Genomic DNA, 14112 nt, shown 5'->3' with positions numbered 1-14112 from the left:
TCCTATACCTGACGCGATACATGCATAAACTTGGCCAATAAAAGTTGATCCCCTGACTGAGCCTGCGCGAAGATATTCCTTTTTTTTACCACACAAATCTCGAACACACGTCCCAACACGCAGCACCTTGTCCTCAGGCTGTCTCGTACGCGCGTCTCCTGCTTCTGCAACAAGGCCATACCCGCGCCTTGGTCTGCAGCCCCTCATGGGCCACAGCCCACCTGGACCTTATCCAGCCGGGCGCTCCTGCTGCCGCCGCTGTACGTGACCCAATGCTGCACCGCCCACGTAGACCACCCGCGTACACACCGCCCGAGCCTCCGAGTCCGATCAAAATCCTGCCGAGATGCTCAATCGCCTGTATCCAATACGCCGCTCGTGTAGCCTTGCCCCACATGCCCGATCGAGCTGCTTGCCGCTGCCGCTGTACGCGGACTCCTGCTCTCGTGCGTTGGCCACCGCACGTTACGATGCCTGCACATCGGATCGATCTGCTTCGTGTTGCTCTTGATTGCTTTACATGCAATAATCTCCGATTGCTGCTCGACGTCTCGCACGCAAGCCGTGCTCATTTGCAGCCGGTCTCCATCGCTCTTCTCTAAATCAACGATCCAGCAACTTCTTAAATTGAACCTTGCTCATGATACCACTTGTTAGAATAAATCCGAGGCATACCGTCGATCTAATGAGGATCAAGCAATCACACGAGCACGACACCGAGATTTGTTAACGAGATTCACCGATATGGCTACATTCCCGGGGACTGACTATGGGCGCTCCTCCCCATGACACCCCTATAATACTGCACCCCGGCCGCCCGGGCATCGGTACACGCCGCCGGCTCCCCCGCGTGCCCGTGCTATTATGTTGGCATAGGTTACATCGCGTGTCTACCCCCACTATATATAAGAGGCCTAGGATACAAGTGTACTACTAGGACACGATTCCATACCCTATCTAAACACAATACAACTACAAGTAATATTCTAACCTACCTTGTACACAATATTTGACACAACTCTAACTCCTTGAATCACACCTCGAACCGGTCAAGATCGATCTCCTTTCCCACCATCAAGGATTCGTGAATCCTTTCCCAAACATCTCCATGCCATACGGACCGGATCGGGTTCCTTCCCGGCCGACTCCTTCCTCGAGATCCTTCCTGAGCAACACATTCCCCCGAGCACCAGAATCCATATCTTTGATACCTGAAATCCTGCATCTCTGATCCCGCTTTAGGTCGAGAGGAGCCACCGGCGCAGGAACGCTGCCAAACGCGTCGCGCGCCCTTGCTCTCACTTTTTGGATGGACGCCTCCCTCTCTCTGTCAGCTCATGGAGTCACGAGTAACCTGTTGGTTTTTCCCAAACGAGGTTTGTATTTGCCCACAAGTAACCTTGCTAAATTCCTTAACATTTAGAAGTATTTAACGTACTCGGCCTATAATTTTGTATTTTTTTTAGTTAAGTTCCTGCCTAGAGGGCTAAATTGAGATCAGATTTTTTAAGCATGGCAAATCGAATATTCTTCATGACAATTTATGTTTGCGTGAGCATGAAAATTTTAGTTGGCGGGCATGGCAAAATTGCCAGAATTTGCCAACTCGACAAAAATAATTTTATTTGTCATGTCTAAAGCTCTGAACTTTGTTGGATATTGGCGTGTAATTATAGGGAGTGCCTAGAACTCATCTAGATGAAATACAATATCAGACCGAGTAGGCAAAGACCCAGAATCGAAGCTTGTGCGCATGTGACCAACACCTAAAAAAACACCTACGTACCCAACTATCAAATAGAAATATCTCAAAGAAAAAACACACAAAAAAAACACATAGGTACCCTTACCTCGTCAAAAAACAAATACAGCTGCGTACCGGTCTGTCAGCACGTCAACTCTTGGACAAGCCAGAGATGGCAGCAGCAACGGGGGAGAGAGAAAAGAAACATGTGTGAGGCCACGCCACCGCATGCATCGCGAGCTCGCTCGCAGGTTCTCTCTCGCGACCGCGGCCACGAATAATATGGACTCCTCCAGCGCAGGTAACCGCCGTGTCCAAATTATCCTCGATGCTCCGACGTATATAAGACAGGCTTCATTCTTCCCTCCCTTCATCAACCATAGCAAGACACAAACCAAGCAAAGACCAACGAATCTGCTGCGGGAATCAATCGCGCGTCTCTAATCGGTCATGGACAAGATGCTTGTCTTCTTTATCCTAAGCGCGTCGCCGGCCGATAACAACCCCGGCGCCCGCGGCAGCTGGGCGAGGCTTTCCTGGCGGGGCATGCAGCAGGACGAGAAGCGGCCGGAGGCTGAGCAGCAGCACCAGCAGCAGCTTGGAAAGGGGAAACCGCAGTCGCAGTCGCAGCTTCCGCCGCCGCGTCAGCCGCGGTTCGCGCCGGAGTTCGACGGGATTGACTGCTTCGAGACCATCATCTGGCGTCAGTGAACTCCATTTCTGAGGGACGCTCGGCTGACCCGGGGGTGTGTAATTCTTGATTCTTTCTTGGTTTGACGAAGCTGTGCTGCGTGTGTGGCGATCGGTCTCCGGAGGATCGGTGCTTTCAGTCACATTTGGCCAGGAGGTGTGCAGAGTTACATGTATATATGTGCGACCAAACTCTTATTTTCTTTTGATTTGATCACATTCATATGGAAGCAACAGGCTCGAATCGTGGTTAATATGTGCATAAGCTCTTGTGTCTAGACTTTCGGGAAAGAGTTTACAGGCACTGTAGTTTTATGTTTGACGTGTTATAGAGATGTTCAGAGAAAGCAAATCCAAAACATGATGCGCCTAGTCCCGAAAGAAGTGGACGCGTTTCTTTCACGCAAATATCACCTGCTCCACAAATAAACTCCTATCTCGTTGCATACTGCGTCATATTCTTACTCGGCCGAACTAATTGGTTTGGTCTGGACTGAACCACAACCGTCACCGTTGGCCTTCTGATAACAAAATTTATTAGTTCACTGGCTCGGTACAAATTAGAAGCCACCTCATTGCTTAGAGAAAATAACATACAGATGGTGAAGTATGCTGCCAAAGAATTTATTATGTAGAAAGGTTGGTCAACTTAGCCTTAAGATGGAACTAGCCAAGTGGGTAAATGTCAATCACAATTGCCATTCAACTCTTATTTTCAAATTGACGAACTTTTCACCTCGATTTCATTTCCAGAAAACAAATCAATAAACAACATTTCACCCCGCGCGAGAGGGGGCAAATCTTTCAGGTTGTGCCATCATTCGCTGGTGACAACTCATTACTAACATGTGCCATGTTTCCTGGATTTTGTATAGAATGTGGATATTTCACAGGCTACTGAATTCACCGAGTACAAACTGCTTTGCTCCTGATGCTTCTGATTCCCAAACATTTGTGAACCCCTTTGGATCATCTCTTGACGCTTTCCTCTGGTTGCGTAATAGCTATTTTTTTGAACATTGCGTAATAGACTAATAGCTAATTATTTGCACGATAACATGTCAAACAGAAGTAAGAATAAGTATCGAAGCGTACATGAACTATTGGACCTCGCTATATGTTCATGTGAATATAGACTTATATATAGCACAAGCATTAATCACAAAAGTAAAGGTTGGCTGAGTATTTAGTATTTAATTTCATTATTTATCTTTCTGTGGCTTTTTCCCCGTTGATCAATGCATCGTTGTTTTTCTGCAAAAAGAAGAACGTGCGTGTGTTCTAACATTTTAAGTATCACACAGGGAGTTGGGGGCAGCAATTCTTCATTTTTTTTATCTTACACTAAATAGAATTTATTGCTCGAGTTAGCAGCATAAAAGATGAGCATGAAGCGTATGATCAGTAATTCATTCACCTCCTCTGAACATACTAATTAAGCAACCAGCAAAAATAGACTTGAAGCTCGCTAACTATCCCGAGACAGCAGCAGATCAGCCGCTCAGATGGAGATGATAGACTCAAAGCAGTTGATGCCGTCGAACTCCGGGGCGAACCGCACCTCCCGCTTCTTCTCCGGCCGAGAGCCCTGGTCGACATTCTCCTCCTGCCGCTGCTGGTCCGTCGCTTTCTCCGGCTGCTCCCCGCTGCAGCACCTCCATGAATGGCGCGTGGGCGTGGCGTAGCTGGCACCCGCGATGTCCGCGGGCGAGGAGCTGAGGATAGAGAAAGCCAAGATCCTGTCCATGGTCAGCGGCGCCTAGCCTTGATGCGTTTCGGTTTCCTGGTATGCGAGTGTGCTGCTTTGATGGATGCTTGGTTTCCGATGGCTCCGCTCGTGCTCTGTATGCATATATACGAGGAAACGGGGGCAGGAAAGTGGAGCCCTGACGCGGACGAGAGACGCGGTCGATTGTTGACGGTGTCGGAGAGGCGGAGAGACGTGCTGCGACCTGACACGAAAAGCCGCACGTGGAGTTGGTCAAGATCGTTCCGGCAGGCGGATACGTCGCTGCTGGGTCGGCGACTTGGACTTGGACTCGGAATATATATTGGTTGGTCGGCGTCGCGCGATGCGCTGCCGGCCGTTTGGGTGCGGGACGGCGAGCAAAGACTCGGTAGAGGCTGTTGGGTCGCCGACTTGGACTTGGACAGCCAGAGCAGGTGTGCCACGGCCTGCGGGTAACAGCGCTGTGCATGTGCAACTTTGGGTGCCGTATACCTAACCCACAGAACTCAGCTCTTCTGTCCGTCGGATGCTCTAGATTTCTAGGGACAAAGACTCGGTAGGGATTGCTGTCGATTACAAGTTCGTCACCAGGGGCTCCTCTGCATGACTCGGCCAAAATTCTGCTGAAGAAAGGCAACGGCAGGTGCACTGTATGCCGTGTTCACTGTGTTAGATGAGCCATGACGTACACCGCCACCACGAGAAAAGTCTGAAATAAACCCTTACTTTGTAGAGACCGACGTAAATGAATCCTCAACTTTAAATCCCTGAAGTTGGTTGGTACCCTGATCTCTTTCATTCCGGTCTATTCTAACACTAGTCGTGTTCGGCGCACTGGGAAAAGAGATGATCCCAGTCCGGTGCAGAAGCTATTCTCACCAACAGTATGGGTCCGCAAGTCATATTACTCTCTCCCCTATTATCTTCTTCTTTGGAGCTGCTAAAAATCAGTCGACTGAGACTTCGCGAAGTCTGAGTCGACTGGCGAGCCGTCCGATCCGTTTGTTGCTTGTAGATTCACGCTGGGTTGTTTTTGTGCCTTTTTTCGGCCTGTCTAAGGCGCGGTGGGCTCGGACCAGTCCGTTCGCCTTTTTCTACGTCGAAGCGCTGCCGAGGGTGAGCGTTTTGCTTTTTCGTGGGCTGGGCTTTTTTGTTTGTCTGTTTGTATCTTGATTTTTTTCTCGGTCCGCTTTCTTCTTTTTGACGTTTTGTTATAGGGGAGGGGAGGCGGCCACCGGTGGTAAATTAGAGGAGGGGAAGCTGCAGTCATTCGTCTCTATCCATTCCCCTCTCCCCCCATTCTCTCTCTATCACTTTTTACCTCTGTCAAAATCTGAAGATCTCTGCAGCAAACGAAGGAATTGCTGTGCTGCTCAACGTCCAACGATAATATGGGGGACGCTGCTGATGGAGTAAGTGCTACCCCCCCCCCCCCCCCCCCCCTCTTTTTCTTCCATCTTTGTTTTTCCATTTGATTTGTTGGACGAGAGTAGTAGATCTGAGGGAGTTTTGAGTTCCATTTTCTTGTTTTTGTTGGGCGAGAGCAGTATACCTGATTTGAAGCATAGAATCGATTCTTTTTTTATTCAAGCAGTGATATGTAGAGTGTCCTCTTTTTTGTATGTGTTGAGGATTATTACTGACCCAGACCACCTCATTTTTTGTTACTGAACCCAAACCCAAACCCCCTGAAATCAGTAGCATGTTTTTGTGAAATCAGTAGAATGGCTGAGGATTCCTTTTTTGTTTGTGGAATACAGTGGCTCAGTCTGTTGTTTTTGTTATTTTTTAGATTGTTTAATGAAAACCCTACTTATTTTACTGGAATCAAGAGAGATACTTACTGAATCTATCATTAGGGGAGTGGGTATCTTCTTTTGTTTTTTCAGATTTTGTTATGGGACCCTATTCTTAATCAGTAGCATGTTTGTGAAATTACTGAACCCACACCCTCATATATATTACTGAACCCAAACCCATCAAAATGAGTAGCATTTTTGTGAAATCAGTAGTATGTTTTGATTATTTTTTTGTTGAATGGAGTGGCTTAGTCTGTTGTTTTAGTTTTAGTTTTTTAGATTTTAATGAAACCCTATTTTTGTTTACTAGAAACAATAGAGATAATTTACTGAATCTATCAATAGAGAGTGTGGTATCCTTATTTTGTTTTTTCAGATTTTTCATATGGAACCCTTTTTTATTAATGAGTAGCATGTTTTTTGAAATCTTTCCCCTGTAATAAAAGAAAGATTTGTTACTGAATATGTCACTAGGTAGGAGGGGGCATGTTCATTTGTTTTTGTCAAATTTCTGGCTGAAACTGTATTAATCAATAGCATGTTCAAAACTCTCTTGTTTTTCTGGAATATAAGAGAATGATTACTAGATTGAAGCATAGAATCTAAGGGGATATTTTTTGTCCAAATTTTTTTATTGATTGAAATGTTTGTGTGCCTAATTCAGTAGATATGAGAGGATCTTTTTGATTCGGATTAAGTTCAAAGTACTTGTCTTCTAACTTGGTCGCAACTGTGGGGATCTTTGTTTTTGTCAGAAGGGGCGGCGTTGAGAGAGAGAGAGAGAGAGAGGAGCCTAGTTGCATGCTCAACTTTAGGCATGCAACTGCATGTCTTATAACTTGGTTGCAACTCGAGTTTGCATTTTTGTTGTACTGGTAGAGGGGCCAGTTGCATGTCCCACAACAGGCACGCAACTGCATATCTTCTAACTTGGTCGTAACTGGGAACCTTTGATTTGTCGGAGGGGTGGCGTTGAGAGAGAGGGGGGACAGTTGCATGGCCCACACTAGGCACGCAACTGCATGTCTTTTCCCAACATGGTCGCAATTGCATGTATTATAACTTGGTCGCAACTCGAGTTTCATTTTTTGCTATATGAGGAGAGGGGCCAGTTGCATGTCCCATACTAGGACACGAAAAAGCATATCTTCTTGCTTGGTCGCAACTGGGGACCTTTGTTTTTGTCGGAGGGGGTAGCGTCGAGAGAGATGGGCCCAGTTGCATGTCCCACAATAGGCACGCAATTGCATGTCTTCTAACTTGGTCGCAGCTGGGTGGGCCTTTGTTTTTTGTCGGAGGGGGCGGCGTTGAGAGAGAGGGGCCAGTTGCATGTCCCACATAGGCACGCAAGTGCATCTCTTGTAACATGGTCGCAACTAGGGACCTTTGATTTATCGGAGGGGCGGTGTCGAGAGAGAGGGGGGCAGTCGCATGCCCCACACTAGGCACGCAATTGCATGTCTTCCAGCATGGTCGCAACTGCATGTCTTATAACTTGGTTGCAACTCGGTTTTAATTTTTGTTGTACGGGAAGAGGCACCAATTACTTGTCCCACAACAGGCACGCAACTGCATGTCTTCTAACTTGGTCGCCACTAGGGACATTTCTTTTGTCGGAGGAGGCGGCGTCGAGAGAAGGGGGCCAGTTGCATGTCTTATAACTTGGTCGCAACTCGGCTTCCATTTTTCTTGTACGGGGAAAGAGGCCAGTTGCATGTCCCACAATAGGACACACAACTGCATTCTTCTAACTTTGTCGCAACTAGGGACTTTGTTTTGTGGGAGGAGGCAACGTTGAGAGAGAGGGGGCCAGTTGCATGTCCCACACTAGGCACGCAACTGCATGTCTTCTAACTTGGTTGCAACTGGGGACCTTTATTTTGTTGGAGGGAGAGGCATCGAGAGAGAGAGAGGGCCAGTTGCATGTCCCACACTAGGCACACAATTGCATGTCTTCTAATTCCGGCATCGTCGCAATTGCATGTCTTATAACTTGGTCGCAACTTGACTTCCATTTTTTGTTGTACGGGGAGAGGGGCCAGTTACATGTCCCACACTAGGCACGCAACTGCATGGGTTCTAACTTGGTCACAATTGGGGGCCTTTATTTTGTCGGAGGGGGCTAGTTGCATGTCCCGCACTAGGCACATAATTGCATGTCTTCTAACTTGGTCGCAATTGGGGGGGCCTTTGTTTTTGTCAGAAGGGGCGGCGTTGAGAGAGATGGGGCCAGTTTGCATGTCCCACTACAGGCACGCAACTGCATGTCTTCTAACTTGGACGCAGCTAGGGGACCTTTGTTTTGTCGTAGGAGGCGGCGTCGAGAGAGGGGCCTGTGTTGAGTGATGCCAACAAATGGTGCAAATGGCATATTGTAACAGTTCGTCTGGTATGTCGTGCCAAAACTCAAACAATCACCATATAACTCATACATTTTTCTTGAGTAGCCATCCGCCCAGGATAAGCACAACACCTTGTTGATGTCCTCATCAGCAACTTTGAATGCATAGTAGAAATTTGTGTGTAACACAAGCTGGAAGCTGCAGAGTTTTATAGATGGCCATGGTTATAACATATCACAATAGAAGATGCATAAGCAATCATCAAAGTTTCACCTGTTCTTGTTGTCATGTTTTTATAACACAAGCATCAGTAAAGTTTGTGTATTCCTGAAGTAGAGTTGAGAATATTCCTGAAGTAAAGTTTGTGTTTTTGATAAAAGGAACTAAAACTGTCTGGTGATTTGTGCTAGTGGCTATAATGTTTGTCCAGTTCATATCCTTAGTTTTTTCTGCCTTTTTTTTTAGTCCCCTTGTTCACAACACTAATGTCACATATACATTTTGTGAATACTGCAGCACACGAGCACTGACACGGATGAGAAAGGAAGCGACCCTGAAAATAAAACAGACAACTGAAATGCAGAAGGCAAAGAGCAGTGTCTTGGAGATCCAGCGTTAGAAGAAAAAGGATATCGCGTTAGAAGAGAAAGGATATCATGAAGGAATCACTGACACGGAAGCATGAGAGGGTTCGCTTTTTGAAGAAGTTGCTACAATGGTTAGTAACCTTTTTCTATAAATATTCATGATTTTCTTAGTTTTATTTAGTTGAAACAGTGGGTTAACTAGGTAACACATGATGTTAACTAGCTGTGTCGCCGCTCCATACTGCTAAAGTTTAAACTAACTAATACATGAACTTTTGTTAACTAGCTACTTAATGCAGGGAAGTTAACCAGCCGTGTCAACATGTCTATGTACTCTTGTTGAAACTAGGAAGAGGAGCATCTGCAAGCTGCTAGTCAACTTTAGTACTAAAAAACATCTATAAGTTGCTCTGATCAATTCCATGAACAATGGACGGCACGGTTCTGTTTAGCTAGCTCTAAACAGCAACTCCCCTCCTCATATGTGCATTCATAATTTTTTTGTATCGATATTGGTTGGGCCTGGCCTCCAACTTTTTTGTTCAATAACTTTTTCCGGAGGTGTGTACAAACAAACAAACAAACCATAACCCAGCCCATCCCAAAGTAGCAAACAAACAAACAGGAAAACAAAAATAAGCCCAGTTTCTAATCGGATACAACCTAGCAGTACAAGAGCTAGTAAACAGACCTAATCTACTGGTGATGACGTCAGCCGACTGAGACTTCGCGAAGTCTCGATCGACTGAGACCTAGACAGATCCCTTCTTCTTCTATCATCTACTCTCCCGATCCTCTTTTCCACTCCACCCTTGATTCCCCTTTCTCCCTCCACTGTTGATCCGTCTTGAGCCTACCCTGTCCGGGCCGACGACTAGAGTCTGCTGATGCTGGAGACATTCGGGCAGCAGGGCCAACACACTGGTGGCGGCGGGGTCTCAGCGGAGCGTGACGGGGCCAGTAGGGCCCGTGCGCGACACGACTAGGACTAGGGGTCGTGGCGGCCTGCATGCGTGGCGTGAACGTGGCGGCGAGCGCGCCAGCATGCGGCTTGACCATAGCAAGCACGGCGATACGTGGGTGAACCGGCTGCTGACGTGTGCTACTAGTGGTACCGAGGCACGCGGTGGGCGGCGGTAGCCAGCCTATAGCGTGGTACGTGCGGCTCATACGACGCAGTCATGGTTGGCATGGCGGCAAGGACCAACACAGCTCAGCCTTGCAAGTTGGCCATTCAGCACGAGGCGCCGGTGGTGGCGTCGAATCGATGACTGCTGAGAGCGGCGGCGCATAGCTGCGAGAAACTGCACGAAGCAGGTGGCATCGGGCATGAAACCGAAGCACGGCTCTGCGGCTGCCAACCAAAGTTCAGCCAGAAACACTGCGGCCAACGGCCGAACGGACACATGGGTGCGTACGTCGGCTTGGCACGGCGAGGCTGCCGCCATCGGCGAGCAAATTCCCCTCACCGATCGGTGCTCATGTCGCTGACCATTGTCGCCATCTTGTTGGGCTTGCCCCATGTTGAGGAGCTTTTGAAGAGATGCATATGACACATGGGCCCACAGTCTTGATGATCAACCGAGATAATAATCTTGGCAGTAGACGTCTCCACATGTGAACAGTAAAACTGCTATCGGCGGTAATTCATCTGGTTCTTGAGTTTTGTTGGGTGACGACCAACAAATGAGGATTTAGATCGTCCATTTTTGTCCTTTTACTGTGACCCGATTCGGTGATAGCTATCCCGTTGGGCTATGACGTGAAGGGGTGTTCGTTGCCTTTATATTTTTTGTCCTGTTGAACAAAGAGTAAATTTCGCGTCTTTAGTTAAGACATTCCGTCCCCTTGTGTTTACCAGATGTTGACTTATTAATTCTGCAAACACGCCTAAGAAACTTTTCTAATCTTTATTGACGAACAGGCCTGGACCATGATCTGTTCCGATTTTTACATGAGACGAGATAAACACATAAAAATGAGTTTGCTAGCTTTGTCATCCATCATCTGCCATTGCAGTGGCATTGTTATTTCCTGCGCTTAATAGATGCAGCAGCACCTTGGAGTGGGATCCGGATTGCAGTAGGCTTGTTCCGGGTTGTAGCCAAAACTTTTGCAGATGCTTTTGCACGTTTCCCTGTTTCCCGGCGTAACCGGGTCCTGGCAAACCGCCTCCGGCGTGCACCAGCTGGGTGGGTCGACTGCACAGCGGCACCAACAGAGATGAACGGTCAGTTTTGTACCAAGGGAAAGAAAGAACAGATCTATAAAGAAGAAGATGATGGAAGCATATATTCTTTTTTTTCTTCTGTTTTTGGCTTCGACCGGGTTGTCCTTTGCTCCTAATATATCAATATAAAAAGCAAATTTTTGCCTTGTTTCAAAAAAAATTGTACAGGAGAAATGTATGTTCTTACTGTCTGCGTTACAGGAAAGGAAGGCGGTAGACATGACCAGAAGAGCTACAACCAAGAGCAAAATATGTGTGTTGTTCCTTGGACGTGCCATCGTGAATTGGTTCTTGCAATTCCTCTTCTTCTGGGCAGCTAGTGTTGTTTTTCTAGTCTAGTCGATGGATGCCAGTATTCGCCATGATGGTGATCATATATATAGAGAGGACTTATCGCAGGAATTAGGGGGCATTAATGAATTCCCATTTATCCTCTCGTTATCATAGCAATATATAAATAGAGGACTTATTGCAGGAATTAGGGGGGGCTTAATGAATTCCAACTTATCCTCTCGTTATCATAGCACTAATGCGCCCGTAATTACTGGAGAATCAATTAATTATCTACCATTTATAGGTGGATAGCACTACACACCTACACATGGTACGCACCAAAAAAAGTAACTCGTACGCAAAAATATAGTACTTTTTTTGCGGGTAAAAGGTGAAATATTAAGCAACAGAATTTACAAGGAGGTCTTGGTCATAAACCTGAGACATGTTCTCATGTCCCGAACCAAACCAAACAGCAGTTCTTCCCTCTGTTCTCGCAAAATTTGCGAGACAGTGACTTGCCCTATTTTGCGATCGATCCACTTGTACAAGAGAAATAATTCTACTACCCATACACAAACCTCTAATGAGCGAAGCATGATCGGTCTTGACTCTTCTCTCGATTGGCATCAGTCCAGTTCGAGTTAAACCGGCTTCTCGCTCCATTGCATCGTCAGTGTCAAGCCTTCCTCACATGCCCTTGCGTCGGCCTCAAAAGGAACTGAACAGTTCAGCAGTTGACGACACGCCGAGAAAATGATGGTCCCATTCTCATCTTGATGCCCCATTCCAGCTCCGGCCGAGCCATCCTCTGCCTTAAGAGAACCATCCCAATTCAGTTTCACCCACCCAGCTGGAGGTTTGGCCCAAACTTTATCAGGTGGTTTCTTCGGTTGTACCATGCGAGGATCACACGCCATAGTGATCATAACGGGTTGCTTTCCTTTTAAAATTTCCTCACTGGATGATTCCTTTAGGTTCCTCAGTGTTTTAACATAATCAGGGAGGAATCTCTTGGAACCTTCAACCGTAGGCAGAGGATTAGCATGGGTGACCTCATTGTGGGCGTACCATGCTCGCCAAGCAGTCAAGATGATGTAATTAACCATGCTTTTCGGTGCAGACTCCAGTACATCTCTCAACCAACAGGTGGAGGTAAACTGCAAATCCATTTCCGCAGGTAGGTGCCATATACTCCTCATAGAGCTCTATAGTTGTCTGGCATGGGAACAATTATAAAGAGCGTGTGCATGCTGTGTCCTCCTTTGGAGGGATAAAAGTCAAACGATTGTAAAGTTTGTCTAAATATGTAAATGGTGTATTTTGCCACTATTGCCCATATTCGCATGCAAAGTTTATAAACTGTTTCCTTTGAGGTACTCACATCAGTGACATGATTGTGTTGACAAGTATAAAACCACGAAAGAGGTTTTTTTTAGCGTGTGCCAGTTCTAGTGTTACGACCAATCATGTAAACACCAACTTGGAAGAGAAAAAGATGGTTATATCAACGGCATGGTGGCCATGTCTTTTTAAGAGGGGTTAGCGTCAAATGAATGAGTGTACTTCCAATCACGGTGTGAGCCAACAGAGGAAAAGAAAAGATGAACTTATTTAGAAGAAGCCAGAAAACTGTGATGATCATCGAGGATCGATCTAGGACTTCTTCCTGACTTGCAACAGATATGGGAGTCTAACACTCCATATGGCCTGGATCCAAACATCTAGCATTTGGTTGCTTTTTTAGTTCTTTGGAAAATACAGGACTCAAGAAATGCTTTCGTCTTCTGTAATGAATTCCATACGTCCACCCACCATGAGAAACAACGTACTCAACTTATCACTATTGATATTGATATTTAAAGATATTACTCTGCGTGAAGCGGCTAGATCATGGCTATTGTATTTCTCTTCTAAGCTTCAGTCTCTTCCCTGATGTAATGGCAGGCTATGTTTATCTGTACTATATTCATGTGGGGAAGCTCTTCCCCCAAGGATCGTTCAAAACAAAAATATTTCACATGTAATTAAATTTAGTGAACCTTTCACTGCAACATGAGAAGAATAAAACAAGAAATTTGATATAGAAAAAAGCGCAAAAGACTGGTGATGTATATAAAAATTTGAAGACATCAGCGGATCTTGCACTTGCTATGCACTTTCAAGAACGCCGACAACGAAGAAAAACTGATCGATGGTATCATGATGGGACATACTTGGTACTCCGCTCCTAAAGATAAGATAGGCTTTCAAGTGAAAGTTAATTACAACTAAAGATAGAATCAAGCCTTCGTAGGCAATGGCAATCTTCCAGGCATGTGATATATTAGAAGTACATGTCCTTGTAGATATATAGATTGTAACATTTTGTCTTCTTTCTTGGTCTAGAAATATAAATTGCGACTTTGCTAGGCACAATGTTCCTTGTATCACCTAACATCAACCACTCCTTTTTTTCCTCAAAGGAAAAAAAACTAGTACCAACTACTCCATGGCAGGAAAGGCAAAAGTCTTGTAGTATAAGACAAAGAATCTAGTTGCTTCCATCCCATAAGAAAACACATTGGTATTCACGTTTCTTGTTGTTGTTACAACCATAGTTTCTACTTGTCATGATAACAAATAGCTGGCAATGTGAAATTTATCGAGAACACGAGGGAGTTGGCGACATTGGTAGAGAAGCAAGCATTGCTCATGGAATCCGGCAACCAAATATCG

The 14112-nt window shown here is 46.0% G+C and overlaps 2 protein-coding genes and 1 long non-coding RNA gene across 3 annotated transcripts; 1 reads left to right on the top strand and 2 right to left on the bottom strand.

Moving 5' to 3' along the window:
• Positions 1-2122: 2122 nt before the first annotated feature.
• LOC147957579 (uncharacterized) lies at positions 2123-2664 on the top strand. Its single transcript, XM_087537247.1, has one exon. The coding sequence runs from the start codon at positions 2195-2197 to the stop codon at positions 2453-2455; it is 261 nt and encodes an 86-aa protein (XP_087393373.1). The 5' UTR covers positions 2123-2194; the 3' UTR covers positions 2456-2664.
• A 1121-nt stretch (positions 2665-3785) lies between these two features.
• Positions 3786-4272, bottom strand: LOC147957578 (uncharacterized). Its single transcript, XM_087537248.1, has one exon. The coding sequence runs from the start codon at positions 4179-4181 to the stop codon at positions 3936-3938; it is 246 nt and encodes an 81-aa protein (XP_087393374.1). The 5' UTR covers positions 4182-4272; the 3' UTR covers positions 3786-3935.
• A 6510-nt stretch (positions 4273-10782) lies between these two features.
• On the bottom strand, positions 10783-11459 carry LOC147957577 (uncharacterized). Its single transcript, XR_015612155.1, has 2 exons — positions 11309-11459; positions 10783-11092 (listed from the first exon to the last, which is right to left on the bottom strand). It is a non-coding gene; the product is annotated as an uncharacterized LOC147957577 (long non-coding RNA).
• Positions 11460-14112: the final 2653 nt, after the last annotated feature.

The sequence above is a fragment of the Triticum urartu genome, chromosome 7A, assembly GCF_056163025.1.
Source record: "Triticum urartu cultivar PI428250 chromosome 7A, HENAU_Tu73, whole genome shotgun sequence".
Taxonomy (NCBI): domain Eukaryota; kingdom Viridiplantae; phylum Streptophyta; class Magnoliopsida; order Poales; family Poaceae; genus Triticum; species Triticum urartu.
Note: the sequence above shows the minus strand (reverse complement) of the source record. Positions and strands in the feature narration are given on the sequence as shown.